Source organism: Botrytis cinerea, chromosome 12, assembly GCF_000143535.2.
Source record: "Botrytis cinerea B05.10 chromosome 12, complete sequence".
Classification (NCBI taxonomy): domain Eukaryota; kingdom Fungi; phylum Ascomycota; class Leotiomycetes; order Helotiales; family Sclerotiniaceae; genus Botrytis; species Botrytis cinerea.
In genome coordinates this window covers 209232-234592 of record NC_037321.1, presented here as the reverse complement: position 1 = coordinate 234592, position 25361 = coordinate 209232, and the positions used below count along the sequence as shown (strand labels likewise).

Genomic DNA, 25361 nt, shown 5'->3' with positions numbered 1-25361 from the left:
CTTCATACTACATCGGATTTCACACGTCATGGAATTTCATGCACCGGTATACTTCAGAATACAATTTGGAAAAATTCACAAGTCATTCCAAACTTGTTGGACGAGAGCTCACTCATATGAATATTCAAATGCAGCCAACTTTTACATCTATGTCCCTTCGATGCTATTTCTACAGCAACATGTAGTCGTTTGCTCTTTCGCCAATTCATAAGATACTCAGTCAGCTTAATACTCATGAATTTCATAAATTGAAATCCGACTAGTAGGAACAAATCAGCTTGAAATACAAAAGTGCTATTCAGACAAAGCTATCCATAATACAGAGAGGCTCAATCAGATGATCGCTCATTTCTTTCCCTTCTTTTTGGTGGGAACAACTTTGAAACCAGCTGTGGGTTCCTCCTTTGCTGGACCCTTCTTGGCGACTTCACTCCATCCACCTCCGCTGGACTTATCGTTTGATCCTGTATTGGCAGGCTCAACAATACCCTTGTCAGCCAATTTGTGGCGACGAATGTATTCCTCGGCAAAACGACGGCCGTCCATCACACGGGAATTAGTATACACAACATCTGCAATAATACTAGCTTCATCTGGGAATGACGACAACATATTCATGAAAACATCAACTAGAGATACGTTAGTCTGGAGAATGCATTGTAAATCGATTTCAACTCACCATCAATATCAGAGTTGAGGCCTTCTTTGCCACTTAAAGTAGCTTTTGTCCATTTCTTGAACTCTTCATTGGCAGTATTGCTACCAGCCTGGGTGCCAGCCATGGTTACGCTGCGGGCGGATGGTGTTGGTCGTATTGTACGAACGGCAGGACTAGCTACAGAAGCACTGCTAGCAGTACGAACCGGAACAGGTGAAGTTGCAACAGACGGTCCTGTTGGAATCTTAACCTTTCCAGCAGCGCCGACGGTGGACCAGCCTCCTCCCATGGCAGGAATGATTACGGATGGCTTGCTTGCTAGATCAGCGTAGCGTTTACCGGCTGCAACGGGGGAGGGTTGAGATACTGCTGCGTTAGCCGCAAGCTTCTTTTTGCGCAATTCCTCTTCTCTTTGAATGTCTGCGAGAGTCTTCTTGGAAGAAGTGGCAGTCACAGGAGTTTTGGCAGGAACCGGCTTAGCCCAAACAGATGAAGCATTAGAAGGAGTTGTAGGCGTGGCTATAGCACCCCAGGTTGACGTGGTTGGGAGACCTGGAGCTGGTGCAGCTGGCTGGCTAGCAAGCATCTTCATCTCTTGTTCATGTAGAGCACGACGAGCGGCAGCGGCAGCCTCCTCTGCTTGAGCAGCTTTCTTTGCTTCGGCTTCTTGAATCTCTTTCAGGGAAGGGCCTTTAGGAGCCTCGACAGGTTGAACAGCCCATGGGGCAAGGGTTGGTCCAGCACTAACTGCTTCAGGGGTCTCAGAACGTGATTGGACTTCCGCATTTAAGGAATCAGGTAGGCCGGAGCGACCTCCTCGTTGTGCCGTTGGGGCAGGAAGAGGTGTTGTTGATTGTGCCGGAGGTGGGAAAGGCATTGGAAGACTGGTATTCACTTTCGCCCAAGGAGACTCGGGTTGAGGAGCCGAAATTGGAGATTCCTTGGCCGGTGCTGCTGCGGTTGAAGCCTGTTGATCCTTAATTTGTTGAGTCAAAGAGAGAACTTCTGGGGACTTTGGTGTAGGTGTTTCCTCCACCACATTCTCCTCTTCTTGGGATTGTGATTGTTGCTCTTCGGGTTCCGTTTCAGGTTCAGCTGGCTGAGGAGTGGGCTCTTCATTCGTGGAGGATTGGGCAGCTTCGTCTGCATCATGCTCGGCTCTAAGCTGATTGAATTGTCGAAGACGAGCTACAAAACCTTCGGGATCATTCGGCTCTGCCCGAGGAGCCTCACGTTGAGCGCCAATGTGTTGAGGCTGGCCAAAAAGTGCATTGATTTGCTGAGCTTGAGAGGCTGGGGCACCGACTGCTCCTGGTTGTTGACGATCTTGGAGACCAAGGCGAGCTAAGTCATCGTGGAGAAATTCACTGGACATACCTCCCATCATCTGTGATAGACCTGGTCTAGGGCCGGACTCGAAAAATCCACCAGGCATTGGAGGTTGAGGTGGCATAGATATTGGTGATGTCATGCTGCCGAAGCTGGGTTGACTTTGCAAGCTATGTGCACTTGAATGATGGTGCAAGGTCGAAGGAAGGCCGCCCATCTGCATTTGCTTCATATTGACCTGTTGCGCTGCCAGGAATTCCCTCTGTCTAGCCATGAGGTACTGTTCCTCTTGCTTATGTCTCTCCAAATTGTTTTGCTGCTCAGCGGTCAATGTAGTACCAAAACTTGGGAATGCTCCGGCAAATGGAGGTTGAACAGACCCAGGCTGAACAGTAGGAGCTGTAGCGGCGGAAGCAAAAGGTGTAGCCTGAGTAGCAGGAGGTCCATGCTGGATGCCAATCTGAGGCACAAGGAATGGCTCACGAGAGTTTCCAATGCGACGAATGAGCTGACCAAGTGGTTCAAACTCAGTGTCTTCCTGTTTTCTGACCGAGAGATCGGGAGTAAAGAATGAGGCTTTATACCAATCGTGCATTTCCAATCCAGACCACGGACCTTGAGGCTGTCCTTGAGAATCAAGATAAATCCATCGCATTCTATCAGGCATAACCATCATACGTTGTTGAGAGTTGGGAAGTTGACCAGGTGCAGAATCAGGCCCATTTTGGGCTTGTTGATAGTTAGATTGAGTCGAAGGGGCCTGTGGAATAGTTGCACTAGGCTGAGACTCCGCCGCCGAGAATGGCTCCTGGGTACGAGGTTCTGATCCATAGAAATTACCATGGTGCAATTGGGTTCGGCCGATCGCTCCAAATGCACTGTTTTGTCGTATATCTCCCATTTCACCAGAATTGTCGATCTCGGCGCCTTGCATCTGAGCTTGCATGGCAGGAGGGAACAAAGACCCGAGCTTACTTCCTCGTCCAATAGAACCCATTGGGTTTCCATGTCCAAACATACCCCCTCCCATGGAGCTATGGACCGGCGATGGTATCTCGCCCATGGGTCCAAATATGGAGTTTCCAAATGCGCTTGGGAACACAGATCGACTTTCACGGTCTGGTGTAGAGACCATATTGTTGTTTGTAGGCCAGCCCCCCATACCACCAACATTACTCAATGATGGAAGCCCCCCTAAAGCTGCGAATGGCCCCCGGGATACACCACCTACAACACTAGATGTTTGGCTACGATCGCTTCCGTCGAAGGCACCACTGCCAAAATTTCTGGAAAGATTACCAAAAGCATTTGGTGTGTGCTCTGGAATACCTCCTAATGGTTGAGGTCGCTCATGAGAATTGTCATCATCAAAGGAATGATCATCGTTTACAGATCGACGTTCCTCGGGTGGGCTACGATACGGGTTAGTATCGGGACTCAATGGCTCATTGAAATGTTGTCCTTGTGGTGTCTGGTGGCTTTGAGCACGTAATTGGGCATCTCTGAAGCCAGGCATATCCGACATTCCAAAGTCACTCGATAGTCCACGGATTGGAGTGTCAAGTCCTGGAGCCTTTCGCTGAGGATTCAAGGTTGGGCTAGTATCTTGACCACCTCCGAGACCAGCGCTGCCGCTAGGGACACTATCATCGCCAAATGGATCTGTATCAGTTCGAGGTCTAGTCCTCCAAGAACGCTCAGCAGACTGCGATGCGCTATCCTCAGATTTTTCTTTCGGCATAAGATGTGCAAGTCGACTCTCTCCTCGAATGCTTCCAAATCCCGGTCGTTTCTCACTGGGGGTTGTCGGAGTTGGCATCGCAAATGCACCGAAGGTTCCCATTGGAGTCATTGTTGCACTTGTAGTCGTTGGTCCCCAAGGGGATAGTGGCGCACTTCCCAAATTGGCCCCACCTGTATTAGAACGCATCAAGGGACCAAATGGTAAGGAACTTTTGGGTTCATCCGGTCTATCGTCTACATCGTCCTTCAAGTCCGTGAGTTTACGAGTGAAAAATGGAGAGGACTCGTCTCGGGGAAATCGACCAGTTCCAGCAGGAGATCCTAATCCAGCAGCGAACGGAACCGCATCACTTGTCTCCCTGCGGCGCGTACCAGGTCGGCTCGATGCCGGCGAAGAAACTGCGAAATTAGAGTTGCCAGAACCATGAGAAACCGAGGTTTTGCGACCATTTGTGTTGGATCCTTGTTCGTTCGAGCCCTTATTCTGATTCTGGGGTGGTGGTTTCATGGGAGAATTAACATCAGTAGTGAAAAGCTAATATAGAGATTAGTATTGATTACTGCGGCGAGCTGCTAGGTAGGCAAACTGACGGTTTTCTCCTCTTCAGTCATTTCTTCCAATGAAACTGGCCTCTGACTACCACTCATATCCCAGCATGCATCTGGACCATGGGTCTCTCTACCATCAGTGACCTTGCCCCACGCTCGACCATTCGTTCCATTCGATTGACCAGGATTCCAGCCTTCAACATAAAGTCTTGAGACATCGCCATTGCGCGCGCCAGAGTCTTTAGCCTCTCGGTGTTTCTGGTATAAATCCAATAAATGATTTTTCGGGTAACGAAGATCCGCAGGGACAGATGGCTCATATGATTGAGGTGGTTGATGTAGTACGTCATCTGAAGCTTCGAAACTGTGTGCTGGGAGATTTTCTGCTTGTGCGGATAATGTATGAGGAGCGTTAGAAGAACGACGGAAGGTCAGTGTGCCACTTCCACTTCCGTTGGTAGATCTAGTATCTCTTCTGGCCCTACGATGAGAGATTACATTAGTAACCGAGCCTGATTGACCTAAGAGACGACGAAGGTCTTCAACAGCAATGACTGCATTTCGCAATTGTAGTCTAACCCCAAGAAGGGTGTGGTGGTAATGACGTCTGGAATTTTCCAACCACCGAGCCCCCAAGAAAGTAAGAAGGTAATTGGGTCAAAGGGGCAGAGAAATGACAATAATGTAGATATAATAATGTTTACCAAAATAACTCAATTACAGCAATCAAGCGATTGTCATGGGCTTCAAGAAGAGACACTGTGTGAAGGAATCAAACATACCATTCATTACCACGAGCACCTTCGTTCCTTCCCGTTCGAGAATCGCGACTCGAACCTGCACCTGAACCTGCAGCCGCTGCTGCTGCGGAAGCAAAACTTGACGGCATTTGCGAAGGCATATTGATTTTGTTGGTGGCTTTCTCTTGTTTGCACAATGAGGAAGGAAGTGTATGATGTGAAAGTTTTGATCGCGCGGCGACTTTTTAGATTGAATGCGGATAATGCGCACAAATTTTAATATCCAGTAAGTATTGGTGAAAGATTGTAGAGAAGGATTAAGTGATCTGTAAATTAATATCTTATGATATTGATTTAAGATTGAATTTTCTTCGTGAATTTGCGGGGGCGAATGTTTCTTTTGGATATTTGAGGAACCTCGAATTTCGTACAAAAAAAGCGAAGGAAGTTGTTAAGGGCAAGAAACGTCGAAGGTCAGTAGCTTCAAGGAGTTAGTCCGTCTAGGGTTTAGCGTACACGTGATCTACATCAAAAGAATGATCCTCCAACCGTGCCGGGCCAACCTCATGGGCGAAGGGAAGCATATGAACTTTAATAAGTATATTTACAAGATGTCGACACCACATGTCTAGACATACGCATGTAGCTATTGATCCTTCACTCGCTGCTCCTTTACCATCCATATGGCCAAGAACAAGACATCCCTTCTCTCTCTTCCTGCAGAGTGATTTCCTTTTGAATGTCTTTCTCTCGATAGCTCTCCATATATGTATAAGGAGGGCTTCTCGCGCCCAGTTCATTCATATATCAAAACACAGATGACGTGGTCGATTCTTCTGCTGCTGTCACGGTCTGTCTCGAAAGACTGAAGGGGCGACTTCCTTTGATACTGGTGATATCTTCAATCTCTACGGATATCACGAAAGCAAGACTACACTCTCGATCAATGTTCTTGCTGAATTGATACTTTGATATAAATATTTACATTGCTGGATCTCCCTGCTGCGTCTCCCACAATATTCTGTATAGCTTAAGCTTACATATCTTTCTTGTCTTCATATTGCTGGATCTCCTGCTGGATCTCCTCCTGGGCCTCCCACAATATTCCGTATAACTTAAGCCTACATCGACATTTCCTACCTTTCTATGCTTCGATTCTTGCCTATCAATTTGTTTAATTTTTGCGTCGTTCTGTATCTACTTCCTCAACTATTCCTTTCTATTTTGTGAATATCTATTCGATTCCTCCATCACTCGAACTTGTCAATCGACCGAATGATCTGACGAGCTATAATTAGGCTTTCTGTCCTACAACAACAAAGCAGTTTATGGTAACATACAAGATTTCACCAACTGAACATCATTTCATATACCCTCGTTCTCAGATCCATCTTTACTACTTTACTACTTCTCTATTACATCGTTCTTGTATCATTGCTACATCTGAATGCAAAATTTCCCTGGATCAAGAAAACCATTGTTAATATCTCCCCGTCAATCAATCAAAGAAAATTGTAACACACCACAAGAAAAGAGAGAAAAGAGAGAAAAGAGAGAAAAGCTCAAAGAAGCTTTTGCTTGTCGAGCTCGGGCTAGTCATTCGTGCTGGAATGCTTTGATGAGAGCGTTTTCACATCTAACAAATGGTTTAGATGATTCTCCCATACTACTCACACCATCGTACAGTACAGTCTTTGAAGATATCCGGCTATCGCACGATCCCATACTCGGGGACCAAGTCGTATCAACATGTTGTTTGCTCATCCGAAAGATCAATACGATGATCTTTGAGTAGACAAGCACTATTCCACCTATAGGGCTTTGCATTTGTAGCTCATGCGAATATCCAATTGAACTATTGGCTGGTCATTAACACGTTGTGCGGATTTGACCGCGAACAGGTGTTACAGTTTGTCAAAATCTCTCAGCAAGCAAACAAGCGAAGCATCAATTTTTCTGTTTCATAGATACACTTATCGACAGAAGATATCTTGACTCACGTATATCTGACCGCTGTCGTATCCGGTATCGGTTGGCACACAGAAGTAGAAGTTTGCTTATGATCTTTCTTTCCTCTGTCTTCAGAGCCCTCCTCTTTCTTCTTGTTTCTCTTATTCTCATTTCATTTTCATGCAATTTAACATTGAGTCAATATCCAAGCCCAAAACGAAATCTGTGATCGACATGCTTCTCGAAAGTATTGATCTGGGAAGATCTCATCGTGGTTCACGACATGCTCTTTCACACTTAAGTAATCATCAAGGCTCAACATCCGGCTGCTACGATATTCGCCATGAGAAGAACGGTGTTCATTGGGAAGGTTGTCCTAATTTTAATCCTAGCCCCAGACAACTGAGTCCTAGAGACCAATTGTCCATGCACAGAATGATGAGTTCTCCTAGAGGAGATCCAAGAATGGGAGACCACTCACCTCCCTCGACAGGGCTATCTTTACCTCTACTCCAACGAAATCATTCTAGCCCAAATGAAAGGTATTTGGAAGGATCAGGTGGTCTGGAAGCCCTTGCGATGGGAGGAATAGGCCCAAGATCTAGAAGTATTGGCCAAAACCCCGGGGGTCTTGAGGCTCTCAGACTCGGTAGACAGGATCCTCGCGATCGAAATCATATCCTGGGCGCAGCACCACTAGGCCTAGAAGATTTTGAACAACTCAGAAGAAGAAGGTTGCAATCAGATATGGGCTCGGATCAACGTGGGACATTCGAACACCTGATAAATCGCAACATAGCATCCAGGTCATTGAATCAAGGACATCCCCATCCAAGTCGTCAAAATCTACACGAAGATATTTATCCCGATTCTAGCCTTCAAAGTCCTCGATACTACAGCCCCCGCGCCCCAATTTCACGAACACAATTCCAGGACCTAGGACCCGGTCCTCCCGAATATCCCATGACGCCAGATTATCAGCCAGCCGCATATTACCCCAATTCTCCACATCTATCCCAACGTTCTACGCCTAGAATGATGTACGACGAGCGGAATGAAACAGCAATGAGGAGTCCTCATTCTCACCACAACAATCTCCACCAAAGTCCCAATCCTTTGATGTACGGCGAAATGGACAGCCCACTTACATCGTCCCGGTACGGATCTATTCACTCTCGTTCTCCTTTAGGGGGTGGAAGCAACACAGACTTACAGCGGGAGATGATTGAACAGCGTTCGATGAGAATAGAACCATCTATGATGCATTATAATACTCATGACCGTAGCCAAGGTGGTAGTCGAAATTATGGAAGTCCTTTGAATACAAATTACCAATCTCCATATGTAGAAGATTGGGTGAGTGAGGTGGGAATGGGACCGGACGAAATGATGCAAAGGCAAGCCGCAATGGAAGGAGGTGGTTTTTTCTATGATGAGAGGGCTGGTATTAGCCTGGATGATGGGTATGGGAGATCTAGATTAGTTTAAAATTTCTTTTGAATATGGGAATTTGGAAAGAACGCTGTCGGAATGCGTGTGGATAAGGCTCAATGAGATTACCATCTGGGTAGTAATATTATTACGAGCAAAATTACAATGCAAAGAAACATTGGCCGCGTAACTCTATATTCATTACCTCGAATAATCAAAATGGTGTTCGACGATCGACTACCCGACGATTGTCGAATATCATAGTGGCTCGAGTGGATAACTTTGCTGCCAAGTAAGTATAATACCTCTTGTTATACCTCGTGACCACTTCCACGATTTCCACAGAAGAAATTTCGGACTCCCCGATCTAGCAAGTATCTCCTCAGTACTGAATCGGCACCGAACGGGGAAACCTGTGTGTATTGCGAAACCACACTCAGACACCCCACTGAATCAGAACAATACACAATGTCAGATACCATCAATCCGGCCCCTCCCATGTTTTCCCTATCATGGGCGAAAATGATCACGAGGCTTGAAAGTGGAACACACTGCATAGACAACACATGTGTTCATTTGTTCATACAGCAACTATTGCAGTGATTACATGATAGCGAGCATATATCCCAGCAGTGACAATTGCCAAGAACGGAAATTCGGCATTCGTTGCGCAAAGTGGCGTGGGGCTGATGGTTCGTGGCTTGGCAATAAGGCGTAGAGTGGCAGTTTGTCTCTTCGAGGTTGATGACGTTTTTTGCTTCTTATCTCATTGGGCTGAGTGCGGATGATGAGTTCTTGATGAAGGGGCTGGAAGCGAGGTGGTAGATGCTCAGCATTGCTGGAGAGTGCCTTCTTGTTATTGTTCGGAGAAATCAATAGATCAATATGCTAACTTCCTCGTAAGATTTGTAAAGATTTAAAAATAGAAATGAATGCGAATGCGAATAGCCTAATAAGAAGTCATACGCAATTAAAATTGTAATCGATTCATGATTGTGAATGTCTTGGAACAAATAGGCGATTGGATCATTTTCAACACGCTCAGCATCCTATCATCCACTTTACACAAGACCAGATGAACCATCGAACGCTTCGAAGATACAGCAAGCCAGCATTACCAGGAACCATGACGGTTCTCCAAAGAAGGGTTCTTCAAGCTTCTAGAAGGAATCTATTGCATGATTTGCATGACTAACCGGGATAATTTTGTACTCGTGGCGCAGTAGACTGCCCCTCACCACGGAACTCGGAACATGACTTGCTAATAAACCAACCAGAGTTCTTGTATAAGCCCTATGATCTCCACTCATTGCAATCAGCTATGCCAATTGGGCTTTTAGGCCCTGGATGGCTCGATTCGCTCGCGAGGCTGCAGGTGATTGATTCACTGCCCTAACTGTGCCTCAATCACTACCATAATCCGTGCTGTGCTCTGCCCTATATAAGATCCTCTTACGCACCTTCATCTCAGCCGTTTACTCCTCTGCTTACATCGTTCAGAGATCACATCTCATCTAATTCAACCATCAAACTTGTCTTGAACATCATCAAACAAGATCAAATCTGACGATAAATTTTGAGTAAGAGAACAACTCAAGTAAATCAATTCAACCACAATGTCAAACCAGGACTTTTATGGTGGTGGAAACCAAAACCCCTACCCACCACATCAGCCATACGGTGCTGCCCCACCTCAACCATATCCTCAACAACCTCAATACTCTCAGGACAACAGCGCCTATCCTCCTGCCCCAAATTATTCACAAAACCCCTACCCACCACAGAACCTTCAACCACCATATGGCGCACCCGGTCCTTCTCCAGCACACTCTCCAAGTCCCTACGGAGTTCCTCCCCAGCAATCTCCCTATGGACAAAATCCCTACCCTCCTCCAAACGATCCATACGGAAACCAACAACTAAACGCCTATAGTGATAACCGTGGCTACTCCCCCGCGCCCGCTCCTTATGGTGCACCCGCTCCCTACGGTGGCGCACCTGCACCAACCTACCATGAGCCCGGCGCTAATCTCCCACCTCCAGAACTCGATGCCAACGGACAACCCGTTGAAGGCGATCGTGGACTTGTATCTATGGGACTCGGCGCCGCTGGAGGTTGGGGTGTTGCTTCTCAAACCGGTCGCGGCACAATGGGAAAACTCTTGTATGCAGCTGGTGGAATGATCGCCGGACAGTTAATCGGAAACAAAGTGAAGAAGTTTAGAAAGGATCACAACAACCGAGATGTAGAATACTATGAGGATGCGCAAACTGGACGGGAATGTTCACCGCCAAGAGACGGCGATGGATCACATTCGCATCATGGTGGGTATAGGGATGAAAAGTACAGTGGGCATGGAGGATATGAAGAGGATAGACATTCGAGACATCATGACCATGGACATGGGCATCACGGGCACGAACACAGAAGTCATTCAAGGCATTCTAGTCATTCTCATAGGAGACATCATGATGATGATCGGTATTAAGGGTTGACTAGTAGTGGAGCGAGGTGCGAACGGATAAAGTGCGAATGATGCATGACGCCGAGAAGTATTGAATGGAGTGACGAGGCACCGAATATGAAACGGGAGGAATGGGGCAAGAGGATCGCCTCTGTGAAATGGTTATAATCGGATATTCCGACAACTGGATTTTGAATCATGGCAGGATTTGGCGTTGGACATGCTATTTTATGTTACGAAGATGGGACGAATGTACGCCGATGTTTCGACGAGTTTATTTCAGATAGTTAGCACTTCGGCACGATGTGATGCGAGGTATGATGGATAAATACAATCCGATTTTTCAATATTGAGTTCTATGCCATATGATGTTCTGTTTCTTGTTCAATATCTACCTTTGATGTGAGAATTATGCTTATTGTAAAGACTCTGGAATTCGTTTTGCAAACAATAGGTGAAGAAATTTCAAGTGACATTTACTTGTACCTGCTTCCAGCTCCCGGTTTCCAGCTGTTCATCCTGTCCTATTGTTGGATAGATTAATGCAAGTGCATGCACTTTCGTATAGATCAATTGATCTTGAGTAGACAATAGCCTTTACTTCTGTGGAGCATTATGCCCTAGACTGCCAGACTCCCTCGCTTAATAAGCAGTTATTGACTTCTTCTTTAATGTAAAATTCAATCAATATTATTCCTATATCGAAATTGTGAGTGTAATAATATATACTGATTTTCCATCTATACTCTGTTTTTAAATTGTAAAAGAATCGAAGTTTAAAATCAAAATCCTATTTTGTAAATTATATGTTCGAAAAATTGTTAAAATGGGTGCTCTAGTTATTCAAGGTACATCGCACGGACCGTATTGGAGTCCTGAGTTGGCAGTCTAGGGGATGTTAGCCACTAAGCCAATCATGAGTTTACAAGTGCAAGACAACCACTAGACTCAACACCCGCGTCGATGGTACAGCTACGATAACCTACATAAATCGCTAGTCCAATATTTGCACTTTATCTAGTAGATTTTCTGTGCAAAAGACTACCTGGCTAGCTCTGATCTGATCTGATTGTGGATGGAGATCAGTCAAAGTTCCTTGTTTATATGCATGCACATCCGAATTTTGCAAGTAGAATTTTTTTCTGATTATCAATACTATAAAACTTTGGTTCAGTCGGAATGATTGGAATTCAACTGGTGCCTCTCTGAAAACTTTACCACGTTAGAGAAACGAATTGTAGATTGGCGAAATTTGTGGTGAGTAAAGTTCGGATTGTGTTAGACCCAACTGTTGGATCGACGAATTACTGCATTCAAAGTAGATATTGAACTGCGTCATCTCAAGGAACTGAAGGCTGACTTCAGCTGCTATGCCGTGAAGGTTAAACTACCAAGTGCCAATCACTGTCTGTGTTTCTTACGGAAACGACTCAATGCATATGCAACACTATATGCCTATCTAAATTGACCTATAGTATTGGGGACGGTAAAAAACAAATAGTACCCCGCATCTGCATGATTCTAGCGTCTGGTTAATAAAGGTTTGACATTATCATACATATATAAAGGAAGTATCATTGAAAGATGTAAACTCGTGATCCGATTCTTCTTTCCTACAATTAATCTTCTAAAATCCAAAATGCATGCCCAATACACCCCATATCTTTTTACCCTCCCCTTTTTCGCCTCCTATTCGTCGCCTGTTCACGCAGTCCCAACAAATTTCAACATCACCGCCATCACCGCCTCCAACAACATCACTATCTTCCAATGCTGGCAACTTACCGATCCCATAATCTATAAAGAGCAGCCTGGTTATGGTAGCGAGATGATCTATCAGAATCTGGGCGCGATGGCAAATGCAACTTTTGGATATCTGCCTGCTAATTTCCCCGGCGCGGCTCATGTAGCGCCTGCTTCACAGTTTGTTTTCTCTCAAATCATTCATTCCGGCTTTTGGCTAGCTGCAACATAAACTCAGAATAGAACCTAACCGAATAATCAGATATGTGGTTTTCCTGTCGGGAGAAATGGTCGTCACCATACCCGAAACGAACCAAACGGCAAGCTTTAAAGCAGGCGCAAATGGTATTATTATAGATGCAGATACCCAAGATGTAAGTGCGAATGGACATGTGACGGCGTCGTTGGATGAACCGGTTGCGACGCTGCAGATACCGTTTTTGGGGGGTGTGGCGCCAGGGTATACGGTTTTGCATGAGGGGGTTTGTGGGGAGGAGGAGTTGCAGTTCACGTGAAGAAGGGGGAAGACGGGCGATGGTTTATGCGGTTATGGGGGGTTAGGAGGAGGCTTGATTCGAGACGATACATATCCTGTATTGAAACTCTCTTGGTATTATCATGGGGATGAGTGATATAGCTTCGTTGGAATATCTTCTTATGTTTTCTAAATGGGAAGCGTAGGAGTTCCAGTTGCTGGACGGCTTCATCTCGAAAATCTGATGATCTAACCCCACCTTCTCTCCTTTTAACAGCGTGGCCCCTCTCAATATCTGATGTGTTGCCTCTCAATATCCAACAACGTGTCGGATATTGATCCCCTATTACGCTGCGTGTTAGCGAGAAAGACCCGCTATCTCTATGTTTCTTGATCAGACACCCTACTATTACTTTCGAAGGTTTTACTGTTGTAATGCTTTTGTTTTTGATGCTCATAGAATCATAGTAGCCAAGAATGATTATTGATTATCTATTGAGACTGATCTGCGGTGTAAGTGATTGGCACTAGTGGTGCAGAAAACTCAAAAGCACTCGAGCAACGATGAACCTGTTCAGTCTATCGAAATGTTCTAATTGCAGTTTGAAAAGCTTTCATATTGGCCTTCTTTTTGTTGGACCGTGCGTCGTTGGTTGACTCGTGTGAAGCAGCGATACTCGTGTCTTCTTCTTGATTGTTGATAGAATATTAGTCGGGAGATACGTGCCTGGAATCACTAGATAAAAGCTTCACACTGTATTGTGATTTATGATAGGCCGGAACCAGGTATTTACAGATGTTTTGTAATCAACCTGGAGTGTTCCAAGCCAAGGTGAGTACTAAACCCTGATATCGACTCATCGCCCTCTCGCAACGAACTATTCATAGCTACAGATTTGTAGTAGCCGAAAATTCTTTTACTGGCCCTTTTGAAGAGATAAGAAATATATACAAGGTGCTGGCTATTACAGAATGAGGATGTTTTTCCGCGAATTCATGTGCGTATGCAAATCAGACCTTGTCATCCCTCTGTTGATGTGTTTCTCCTGTCATTTCTCCCGACAATGAACTGCTTATTCTTTTCTTTTTCCAAGAAAGAAGCTGGATTACGAAAACACAGCATGCGGTTAATCCTGCAGCTGGTATTACAAACACAAGCGTCCGGCGAAAATGCTGGTTTGCAGCATGAAAAATGCCAAATAAGGAAGGTGACGGGCTAGAATAATGATTGGCGTCAGCGGCCTAGACTTTGTGTTAACCATCGGGTCATATCATTGATAACGAAACTATAAGCTTTTACTTAGCTTGAAAGGCGAACCATTAGCCCCTTATATACATACCCATGACGTGCATTATTCTAGGTTAAATTCTTCTAGGTTCAATTCGTAATTAATTTACACAGATAAATACACATATTGTTTAAAGCTACAAAATTTGTAGCTTTGAAATGTATGTTCAATCGAAATGTTGATGCCTACGTTTAAACTGCATACTCTAAAAACTACAAGAAAACCATCATGTCGAGGTTTTTGTGAAGTTTTTATATACCGTAAGGGCCATGTGCTCTAAGCGTGAACTGCGTACAAAACGTCAAGTTTCTGTTCATATAGTCTCACCGTACTTCTTCTTTCAATGGTGCCTTTAACAGATCTTGCCATTGGAAGTGCTTCGTCTGTGATTAAGATCATGTCTTTAGTGATTTTAGCAGTGTAAGGCACGGGTTTATTCGCCTCCTCAACAAGCGGCCATAATGATTCAAGAAAAGCTTCCTTGTCCTCGGATGGGTTTCGCAACTCAACGAGCAGAGCCCCCTTAGGACGTCGTGTTCCAACAAACAAAACGGCAGTAACTCCTGGATGCGTTCCAATGATACGCTCCATTTGCGTAGGATGGAACTTTTCGGACGTGATGAAAGATTGCATGTCATCTGCTCGGCCGCGGAACTGCCAAAGCTCAGGATCATCTACATGTGGAGAGAAAAGATCTCCTGTGGGATATACAGGGTTCTCAGGAAATACAGTGAAGATTGATTGTTTGTATCCGTCAGAACTTTCATTGAGGGTGTATGTTGCTTCGAACAAATCTTCGGACTGGTGGCGAAATGTCAGTTTCTGTGCTGGATGAACACGCATATATTTCCAGATCTTTGGATTCCAAGTTCCAGTAGGATAGATAGTATGCCAGAACCCTTGCTCTGTTGATCCACAAGTTGTGATGAGCTTCATTTTTGAGGAAATGGTATCTCCAGCAGCAATGGTAATATCTCCTCCAGCATAGAACATTGTTTCACCATTCTGTGAGATGGTCTGGAGAGCTTCAGAGTCGATGGCAAGCTCTTCTATTTGGGGAGGAACTAAAATAAGAGCATCGACTTTCTTGTGGCGGGCGCATTCTACGAGCATGCTGACAGTTGGTAGCGTGCCCGACAATAGGAAAACCATTCTTGAACCGCAGTAGACTGTGAAAATTAGGGTAACCCATGTGAGACTAGCCTAAAAATGTTTAGCAAGAAGCAAATAAATGAGTGAAAGTGCTCCTACATGAGCAGGAGGAAAAGAGCAGATCAATTTTCCTCCTAACATTAGCCTGTCGATGCTCTCGAATCCTTTTGGGGGATCAAGTCTTCTTTCTTTCACATAGCTCGCAACATATTCATGTGTCCAGATGATTGGTTTCGGAAAGTCAGTGGTGCTAGAAGTATGAAGTATTACCAAAGGTTCAGTCTTGACCTCTTGGAAAGACTTCTCAAATTTGAAGTGTGGAAAATTCTCCGAAAATAGCTTTTCAAGTGTGGGTGCTCGCAGAACTTTGTCATATAGGGCAATTATACTCTTATCAGCTGGTTCAGGCCCCTGAGGTATTATAATTTTATTGCAATTGCACTGTTTGATAAAACTGTCATGAGCGATAGCATTAAATCTAGGGGTCATCATTAAAGTCTACAAGAAGTTAGCGATTGTCGAATAAAACTCTGCCCAATTTTTTTGAAGCTTACCGAGTATCCTGCTTTGCAATTGGCCAGCAAGACAACATTTCGTAACAGGTAGTTAGGTCCCATATAACAAATAGGCTCACAGGTGCTTGAGGATCCAAGAGCACGATGGATCCACCAGGCCATACCGTTTACTGCGTTTGCAAGGTCGACATATGAGACTGACCGAAAACCTGCATCGAAAGTTCTTATAGAAAATGGTATTTCGGCATACATTCTCCCTGGGTTGGTCTCTGCAATTCGGTCGACAGCGTTTGGGAGGAGTTGTTCCGATCCAACTGCCTGGACAGCATGTCGAAACTTATTGAGTCTTTCTGTAGCCATGGTGGGACTGTTGCGGATTGTCAAATAATTTGCGATTCTTTACAAGAATAAAGACAGTAATATCCTTTGAGGAGAGTAAGTCAAGACTGAAGTAGCTGTCAATCGAGTTGTTTTTATATGCAAAATGTACTAGCCGGTAAGTTTGTTGTTCTCACACTCTGAACGGTTCATATTGTACGAGACCCCAACTCGAAATCTAGCTCAATTGGTTTTAATATTAGAGATATCTCAAAATAGACTAGTAATTTTTGTATTTATTTGTTAACTCAGCGTACCTTGATTTACCATACAACATGGTATATATACACCAGTGTCTCATCTCTAGAAACATATTTCCTTATCGAGACATTAATTGTATAATCACAAGAAATTTAAGTTACTTGTATACTCACCGGAATCTGGAAGTTGGATCAATTGTTAGCCAGTCACTAATAAACAATGCGTGTCTACGCCTTGTAATCGTATTAACCTTATATAGCTTGTTTTGCGGCGCGGCAGTGAAAAGAAAGCGGCACAATCTGACAAAACGTAAGATCAAGATCAAAAGGGTCCTAGTGTGGTACCGACAGCATGGATCCGAGGTATGTGCAGCTACCCCATAAAATATGCAACTTTCAAGTTGGAATCATATATCACAGGATGATAAGCTACAAGAGGACTAACCTGGCTTACTTGGCCGCTGAAGTATAGACTCGCTGACTGCAGCAGCGGTTTGACTTCCCGTCTCACTCTTCTTTTCCTCCTATCTACAAGCCCAATGTATGATTCTCGCCCACTCCGAGTTCTTTCACGTCAGTACAAACAGTTGTACCGGTTAGTTCGTTAATTTACGAGGATCGAGACATTGTTGTCTTACCAGAGTAAAAGTGAAGGCTGCTTTCATAAGGTGAGTCATGATAAGTCCCTGTTCGAATCCATTCCGGAACTATGGAAACAGTATCCTCGTAGATTGGTCAATCGAGATGGTATTAACTATAACCTCCTCATTGCCATTCATTCTAGAATAAGATGAACTTATATTTATGGTTGGAGATAGAATCTATGTGGTACTTGTAAGCATATCAAGCCAATAGTAAAGTGTAATCCGCATGCGCAGAGAATTTAAATCGAAAAAGACCAACACGTACCCTAGGGCTATGCATGCAGCCCTAGTCATCATAGATTGTACCGTAGTATTCCACCAACCAACTGCAACAATTTTAACCAATGCCTAGACTAGTAGGCTTAGAAACTACAGCAATTTCCAAAAATTTCTTTGGATGTTCGTAGCCCATTCGATGAATCGATGGGCTGTCATCGAGACATCGCAACCGGCCATGTCTGGTCACAGCCACCATAAAGCGTACCACACTACATTCGCTTATATAAATCACGGATCGATTCCATTGCTGGGATAGGATGTAAGACTGACTTGGCATTTAATCTATGTGCTGATGTCACATGCGAGTACCGTCTGCAGGTAGTTTTCTCGTGTTCCCCGTGAACATTACGATATCTTATTTATGAGTTCGTACGATGCGCAGGTAATTTGAACAAGGAAGCGAGGTCACCTCGGTTCTATACTAGCAGCTAATATCGATTTCTCAGGTAATGATACAAATAACCCATGGGAAATCCTCCAATTGAAGGTTAAAGCCAGACTTTTGAAAGGGGTGGTGGCTGAGGACAAGATTTGTCGCTTACTGAATGTGCTTTACCCTATGTTGCAACGGTGAGCCTTGCCCAATAAAGCAGATGAACCGAGCAGAAGAATATGAAAATTAACAGCGAGACCATCAACTTTGCTAGCTTCTACCACTGTATATCCTGGAAAGCAATATACCGAATAACTACGGCTTTTATCTAAGCTCATTAAGCTCATTGAGTTTGTGCAATTCCGTCGGGATTGACGTCTCGAAGTTTCGTCACAGCACTCTATTTCATCTTGCTATCAAATTGGCTAGCCGTTTAACCAAGAACGCATTTGGTCAAAGTCTGCTCAACAGAATTTCTAAGTGATCCAGATCCAGAATTGTTCTCCAATCTTAGTCTACTCATCGCAATTTCGACGAGCGAGATGAAAGCCCTGAGCAAGTTGTTCTTTAAGATTTCAAGCATAATAAGCCTATTCAATATCTGGATTATATCTTTTCATAGAGGTGGAGCCAATAGCCAGGACAGTCTGACTTGATCGTTTCGATAGAAGTTGTGAATATAAGATTGTGACGGATAAGGCGGTGAATTGGCAGAAAAAGACTTGTGATGCCAAATACTGGTAAAGTCATATCACACCTATCATTGTCAATACTTGGAGTAATCGTGCTCCTTATTTCTTGATCTTTTCATATCAAGATGTCGTCAATGGCCAAAAGAAGCGGGTTATGAAACTGGGCCATGACGCCGTTCATCTCTTCTACATCATTGTCAAGAGTTGCAGGGCGAACCAGCCACTTCTTCCAAGAGGAATGATTTTTAGATGTACATCTGAAAGCTCCATCGAGATACATATCTAAGGCAGATACTCTTTCGATTCGTGGTGGTTGATGTGGAATCACTTGGGTCCTTTGAACCAGTCTTGGTCTCGAAGTTCAGAAGAAAGCCATGTTGCATCGATTGTTCCATCGAATGTGGGATATCCTTCAATGCTTCCAAGCACCATTCTTCAAAGACTTGTTGGCCGGTGTCGGATCTATGACTGACGTCCTCGCATAGCATCGGCAAGATAGGGTTTATATGAAGTTGTTGATGTTGGTTCTACGAAGAACACAGAATCTGGAGGGGTCTTGAGGTTTGGCTTGTTATGAGCTGAGCCTTATCGTTATGATAGGCGTGTCTAATAGGTGGGGGGAAGCCAAACACTATCACCACGCCTTTTACTTGACAATCGTCGAATCCACATCTTCAACACAAATGGTTGGAGTCTGCTATTCTGCTATTACCTTCATTGAGATTGGGAATGCCTTGACTTGGCAGAAGAGTCATCGATAGTTTTCATCATGTATTGAACGTTTGTCATTCTTCCGCACTGTGATAGTCCGGGCCATTCATTGTTGCTTCTCCACCAAATGGCTATCGATGACTCCTCAATCCATCTTTCTGGCGGCTCTGGTGTTCTCCACTTTGTAGTATAATAGAGTTCACCTTCCCCTCATTTTCTTCACTTCGCTGTTCATATCTACACTTCATTACTTAAAGCGATTGTCGTCAAACTTATCATCATGGGAGAATTGGATACCAAGCTCGGGGAAGTTTCCCTTAATGACTCAAACACATACAAAGCAACGCCTTTTGGCAAAGAAATGGCCAAGCACTTTCTTTTCGAGCCAGGATGGAGGAATTTGAATCATGGTATATTCACCAAATCCCAACCCCCTCCCCCCCCCCCCCCCCCCCCCCCCCCATTTCCCCGCCCCCAGTCCCAACCCCAATTGCCCAGCTTACGAGATCAAGGTTCTTTTGGCACTATTCCTCGTGCCATCCGTGAAAAGCAAAGACAGTATCAAGATGCTTCGGAAGCTCGTCCAGATGAGTTTATCCGATATACGTACCCTCGAACTCTCGATGAGTCACGAGAAGCGTTGGGAAAGCTTCTCAATGTTCCGACTGACACTGTGGTCTTCGTGCCAAATGCGACTACTGGAATCAACACTGTATTGAGGAATTTAGCGTGGAATGAGGATGGAAAAGACGAAGTTCTCTATTTTTCTACAATATATGGTGCTTGTGGTTTGACGGTATGTACCTCCCAAAATCTCAGTGTAATCTTAACACTGCTATCAATTGATAGTTCTGAATTCAACATCAAGACTAACTCGTACTCATGTTATAGATCAGATATGTTTCAGAGGCTAGTCGCGGCCTGGTCCAACCCAGACAGATTACTTTCCAATATCCCATCGAGGATGATGAACTCGTTGGATTATTCGAGAAGGCAATTGAGGCTTCAAAGGCCGAAGGCAAACGTCCTCGAGCTGCTGTATTCGATGTAGTAGGATCACTTCCTGGATTGAGAGTTCCTTACGAAAGATACATCGAGATCTGCAAAAGGGAAAGCATGTATTCCATCGTTGACGGAGCCCACGGGATCGGTCACGTTTCACTCGATCTATCAAAGCTTGATCCTGATTTCTTCGTCAGCAATTGTCACAAGTGGCTCTTTGTCCCAAGAGGCTGTGCCGTATTTTACGTTCCAGAACGAAACCAAGATCTAATGAGAACAACCTTACCGACATCACATGGTTTTGTTCCTAAAGGGTCTAGGCCATTCAATCCGTTACCGCCAAGCGCCAAGAGCGTGTTTGTCAATCAATTTGAATTTGTCGGTACGATTGACAACAGCAGTTATCTGTGCACTACTGAAGCAATCAAATGGCGCCAAGAAGTTTGTGGTGGTGAAAAAGCCATCATGGATTACTGTAGTGGTTTGTCACGAGAAGGTGGTAAAGCTATCGCAAAGATTCTGGGTACTAAGGTTCTGGATAATAGTACCAATACATTGACAGATTGTTGCCTTGTCAATGTATTACTGCCATTGGAAATCGGAACATGCAATATCGAAGCATTCTTCAAGATCAATGAAGATACCAAAATGCAAGCTCACCAATGGATGTTGGAAACATTGATAAAAGATTATAAAACATTTATCGCCATAGCAGTCTTGGACGACAAATGGTGGGCTAGATTAAGGTATGTGATAATTCACCTGCTCTTTGATTCGTGATTCATACCTTGATAAAAGTTTTTCCACATCATATGTTTAAAACCTCGTGTTCTGCAACAAACTAACAATCCACTCTCTCACAGTGGGCAAGTATATCTCGAAATGGAAGATTTTGAGTGGGCTGGCCACGCACTTAAAGAACTGTGCGCACGAGTTGGGGATGGCGAGTATTTGAAGAAGGAAAAATAAACATATTTCTAACCATCCTATGACTTTTTCAGAATTAAAACGGGGGGTTGGATGGTGGGTGAAACATCAGAATAGTAGTTTGAGCTTTGGTGCGATTTTGGCGTGGTCAGACTCTGAAATCGGCCCCTGTATGCTTCGGTCCCGGTTTATCAATTATCTTTTTACCTCTGTCTTCAATACCTTTCCAGGAACGCAGCAAAAATTCGTGATCTTGGTCTCCATCGCTGTCGCTGTCGCTTTCGATGTCGCCGTCGCCGTCGCTAACTTGAAAATCTCTAGACGAACATCACAACACTAAATTGTACCTCATATTGTCGTTTCCAACAACCCAACCTTATACATAGTATCTACGTAACTATCTGTCTCAAATCCATTTCCTTTCACCCTAAGGCACCTCTTTTAACCGGTCTCTTTCCCAAATAAAATTTCACAACACCTCACAACGGATCACGATATAACAAGATCACAATATCACCAAAGCACCTCAGTCTAAACTCTGCCTTTCACTTCCCTATATAGTATCAGGCCCCACTCAATGGTACCAAATAGATGGTTGAGCACGAGCTTTGCACTTTTCTCATCACCATTTTTGGGTGCCGTTTGCAGCTTTGACGCTTTTTTTCAGCGATGGATCTGCGCAAGGACAATCATCCACATGGCTAGTGCACATCATTTTGTCGTTTGTAAGGCATTTGGTGCTTCCTTAAGACGTTTTTGTTAATGACAAGGAAACAGTAAGTCCCTGAAAGTGATGCTCGGATGATAATGCTGCTGGGAAGAATTTTTCCAAGTGACCATATAATACATGCTTGTGTGCGGTACCTGCATCAATGAGTTTAGAGTTTCTTTAAAAAGCTTTTTACCGACCTGTTTTTACTTTCGTTTTTGTTAACATTGAATGCAGTGCTGCTTTGCGGGTCCTAAGGTTTGATTTCTGGTAAATCAAATGATCTGCTCGTTAGCTAAATCTTATCTATACCTTCATACATTTATTGCACTTTCGCCCTTACAATATCCTCGTGTTAATTCTTTGTTTATTGTTTCCTGTTTCCTGTTTACTACCTACTGTTGACCGAAACAAATTGAATCCGTCAAGAGTTCTCTGATTGCTTGGATTCTGTCAAAATCGGAATACTGTTTCATCAATTCGAAACCTGGAAACATACTGTCTTTAAGCCTGTCTGTTCGAAACTCAAAATATCAAAAGAGTGGGCTTTGACAGTTCCATTTCTTTTTCGACACAGAGTTATATATCTACATAAAACTTCTCTCCATCTCTCTGAATATTACAACAGTCCACTCGACCATACGACAATTCGCAACCGTCATGTATTCGCAAAACACCTACACCCCCGTGGCCGAGAACGCTGAGGATGGCTGGCCCTTGAGATTACGCCGACTTAGTCGCTCTCTCCTCTCTCGCCCCTCTCAAAAGCCCTCTGGCTCTCAAAAAGCACCTCCTCGTCTCCATGATCAACCTATCTTAATCGAAAACTCGGAGTCAGAGTTGTTAGACATTCTATCTTCGACAATCAATACCACACCAGCTCTCAACGCTAGACCCGTGCATCAACATCAACGTAAAAATACTTTAGAAGATCCTAGAAGGTTCAATGTTCTTGATCATAAGGCGCCTCAAAAATCTGTTTTGTTTAGAGCCAGTATGTTTGGAAGTCTCAAAAAGAAAAAGGCTACTCGACCAAGTAGCAGTCCCGATCCAGCACCCGCAACTAGAGAAACACCCACACAGTGTACTATCATTCAAGAACGTACGTCTCTGGATATGATCAACAACCTCACTTCCAATCTCTACAATGATTCCAGACCTGCAACACCAAAACCCAAGAGCAAATCTCGGGACAGCTCTCCTGTTCGCGCCGCAAAATCCATCGGTAGGAAATTATCAATGAAATTTTCGAGAAAGGGAAGGAAAGCAGAAAATGGCAAATCAGAAAATGAGAAAACAGGAAATGACATAGAGCAAGCTACAAGCTATCCTATTGACATCAAAATGGTGATCCCGGATCCTGTAGAGCTTCACCCCGCGATTGTAGCCGAAACACCTACATCTGAACCTTCCTTTCAATCAAGGCCTCTACGAAGTAATTTCTCCCGTAAAGATCTTCGACGACCTAACACGTCCGCATCAACTTCCACCTCAATGTCAAACTCCGGAGCATCAACTTGTGGTATTGCACCTCTATCAATCAAGAAAGCATACTCCACTTCGACTCTTCGAAGTAACCAAAGGATTGCTACGGACCTTCCGGTAATGGAAGCACAGGCAGTTAGATCACCACCGCCCAATTACAATGCTTCGATGGATTTCCCTATGAAGTTGGAGAAGGTCCCTGAAGTGGATTTAGCTCAACATCCTGCCCTTTCTCGTGTGTCAACAGCCAAAGCATCTCAATCTCAACCCGAATTAGAGCGATATCCTACTTCGTTTAGCAAATCAGTGTCGAGTGAATTTCAATCTGAAGCCGATTTTACCGCCTCGGCTCGACCACAAACTCGCAGCCGCGCTCCAAGCAACGCACCCCGTCCCTCTATGGCCACAACCGTTCGTCCCTCGTTCGATCCTCATGGTACTTACGAAATGACAGCACAAAACACCCATGACACTGTCGCTCCTCTCCTCATCCGCAAGGGATCTCATGATACTGCCCCAAAACGTTTATCTTCCCTCAGGCGCTCTCTCTCAGACTTCAAGTCATCACGCCCTACACCCACTCGTTCCCAAACGCAAGGAGTTGATCTTTCTGAACAAATGGGTTTGGCTCCAAAGGTCAAACGCTCAAGCAGCACACGTTCGAAAACTTATTATACGTTAGGGAGCACCGAGGCACCCGTTCCAGGCATAGGAAGGAGCGCCACTGTAAGGAATGCGAAACGCAGTTCAATGATGTCAACTCAAAGACTATCACTTGTTCCAGATGAAGCTCCTCTTTCTGTTCTACCTTCTCCTACATCTTCAGAACCCCGAAATTCAATTGCAACTATAAGAACTGTACCTTACGAGGTAGAGTTTTTACCCATCAAAGCCAGTCCGAGTCGTGTGAAGAACGCTCCTAAATCTGATACATTGCGATCTCAAATAAACGCTCCAGCTTTGATCGAAAAGGACAAGAAAAATGCGCAGACACCGCGTCGATCCAAAAGGCCGGATTACTTGAAGATGTTTGACGTGCCTAATTTGATGATGGATTGTGGAGGCTATGACGAGTATAGTTATTCCGAATATACGTACTCTGAATATGCGCCATACTCGACAGGAGAGATGATCAAGAGGGTTTCCATGACGGTAACAAAAGAATACTCCGATACTGGAAACTCGAAAGATGGAGAATTTGAAAAGTTTATGGAAAACGCGAAGAAGGTGGCTAGGGAGGAGAAGCCAAGAGTGATGGGGAGAGATGGGGTTGTGGGGGAGAATATCAGAGGAATGGAGAGAAAGAGAACTGTTTGGGGGAGTTTGAGAAGAAAGGACCGTTACGAAGTGACGAAGAGTGTGAGAGCTTAAACGGAGATTTACGGGGTACGTTAATCCTGCTTGGTCGGGATGAGAGTTTGAGAGTTAGTGTGCGGCTGTAATGGCAGTTGTGATTCCCCGATTTTCTTTTCTTTTGTTCGCATAATATCCTTTTTATTTGCTCCACGCACTTTTTTTTACATGCTCCACGCACTTTTTTTTTTATGTCAACCATACATGTATATTCATACTTTTCATTTGTACTTTGAAAATTTGCTATAGGCCAAAATCATACATTAGTGTAGTTTCCAGAAGTAACGCATGCAATAGTCCGTGTCAATATTAAAAAATCATACTTGAGCCAGAGATAAAATGATTTCATATCTTCTTTGATGAGTTGCCAATAGACTGAGTTGCGGTGAAGTGAAATCACCATGACGGTTAGGAGCATCTTTTCGTGTTGGGTAGAATCTGTGGCTGAGATGTTCCATTTCGAAACTTTCTCGTCAATACACGCCTCATTGAGAGCGCCGTAAATCTAGAGTGGAACATTCCAGAATACGGCTTGACTTTCAACTACATGTAATGATACACTTTTGAAT

General features: G+C 44.2%; 7 protein-coding genes across 7 annotated transcripts; 5 read left to right on the top strand and 2 right to left on the bottom strand.

The window, feature by feature from the left end:
* Positions 1-26: 26 nt before the first annotated feature.
* Positions 27-5450, bottom strand: BCIN_12g00660 (hypothetical protein). The gene is made up of 4 exons (XM_024696191.1): positions 5062-5450; positions 4322-4760; positions 680-4265; positions 27-629 (listed from the first exon to the last, which is right to left on the bottom strand). The coding sequence occupies exons 1-4, from the start codon at positions 5178-5180 to the stop codon at positions 346-348; spliced, it is 4428 nt and encodes a 1475-aa protein (XP_024551997.1). The 5' UTR covers positions 5181-5450; the 3' UTR covers positions 27-345.
* Positions 5451-6977: 1527 nt separating this feature from the next.
* BCIN_12g00650 (hypothetical protein) lies at positions 6978-8672 on the top strand. The gene has a single exon (XM_024696190.1). The coding sequence runs from the start codon at positions 7150-7152 to the stop codon at positions 8455-8457; it is 1308 nt and encodes a 435-aa protein (XP_024551996.1). The 5' UTR covers positions 6978-7149; the 3' UTR covers positions 8458-8672.
* Positions 8673-9711: 1039 nt separating this feature from the next.
* BCIN_12g00640 (hypothetical protein) lies at positions 9712-11259 on the top strand. Its single transcript, XM_001557885.2, has one exon. The coding sequence runs from the start codon at positions 10017-10019 to the stop codon at positions 10887-10889; it is 873 nt and encodes a 290-aa protein (XP_001557935.1). The 5' UTR covers positions 9712-10016; the 3' UTR covers positions 10890-11259.
* Positions 11260-12378: 1119 nt separating this feature from the next.
* BCIN_12g00630 (hypothetical protein) lies at positions 12379-13567 on the top strand. The gene is made up of 2 exons (XM_001557886.2): positions 12379-12788; positions 12871-13567. Exons 1-2 carry the CDS (start codon positions 12505-12507, stop codon positions 13121-13123), a joined length of 537 nt encoding a protein of 178 aa, XP_001557936.1. The 5' UTR covers positions 12379-12504; the 3' UTR covers positions 13124-13567.
* Positions 13568-14469: 902 nt separating this feature from the next.
* On the bottom strand, positions 14470-16721 carry BCIN_12g00620 (hypothetical protein). Its single transcript, XM_024696189.1, has 3 exons — positions 16079-16721; positions 15624-16022; positions 14470-15575 (listed from the first exon to the last, which is right to left on the bottom strand). Exons 1-3 carry the CDS (start codon positions 16397-16399, stop codon positions 14649-14651), a joined length of 1647 nt encoding a protein of 548 aa, XP_024551995.1. The 5' UTR covers positions 16400-16721; the 3' UTR covers positions 14470-14648.
* A 2543-nt stretch (positions 16722-19264) lies between these two features.
* On the top strand, positions 19265-21474 carry BCIN_12g00610 (hypothetical protein). The gene is made up of 4 exons (XM_024696188.1): positions 19265-19726; positions 19829-20112; positions 20208-21064; positions 21182-21474. The coding sequence occupies exons 1-4, from the start codon at positions 19597-19599 to the stop codon at positions 21285-21287; spliced, it is 1377 nt and encodes a 458-aa protein (XP_024551994.1). The 5' UTR covers positions 19265-19596; the 3' UTR covers positions 21288-21474.
* A 603-nt stretch (positions 21475-22077) lies between these two features.
* Positions 22078-25114, top strand: BCIN_12g00600 (hypothetical protein). Its single transcript, XM_001557890.2, has one exon. The coding sequence runs from the start codon at positions 22615-22617 to the stop codon at positions 24808-24810; it is 2196 nt and encodes a 731-aa protein (XP_001557940.1). The 5' UTR covers positions 22078-22614; the 3' UTR covers positions 24811-25114.
* Positions 25115-25361: the final 247 nt, after the last annotated feature.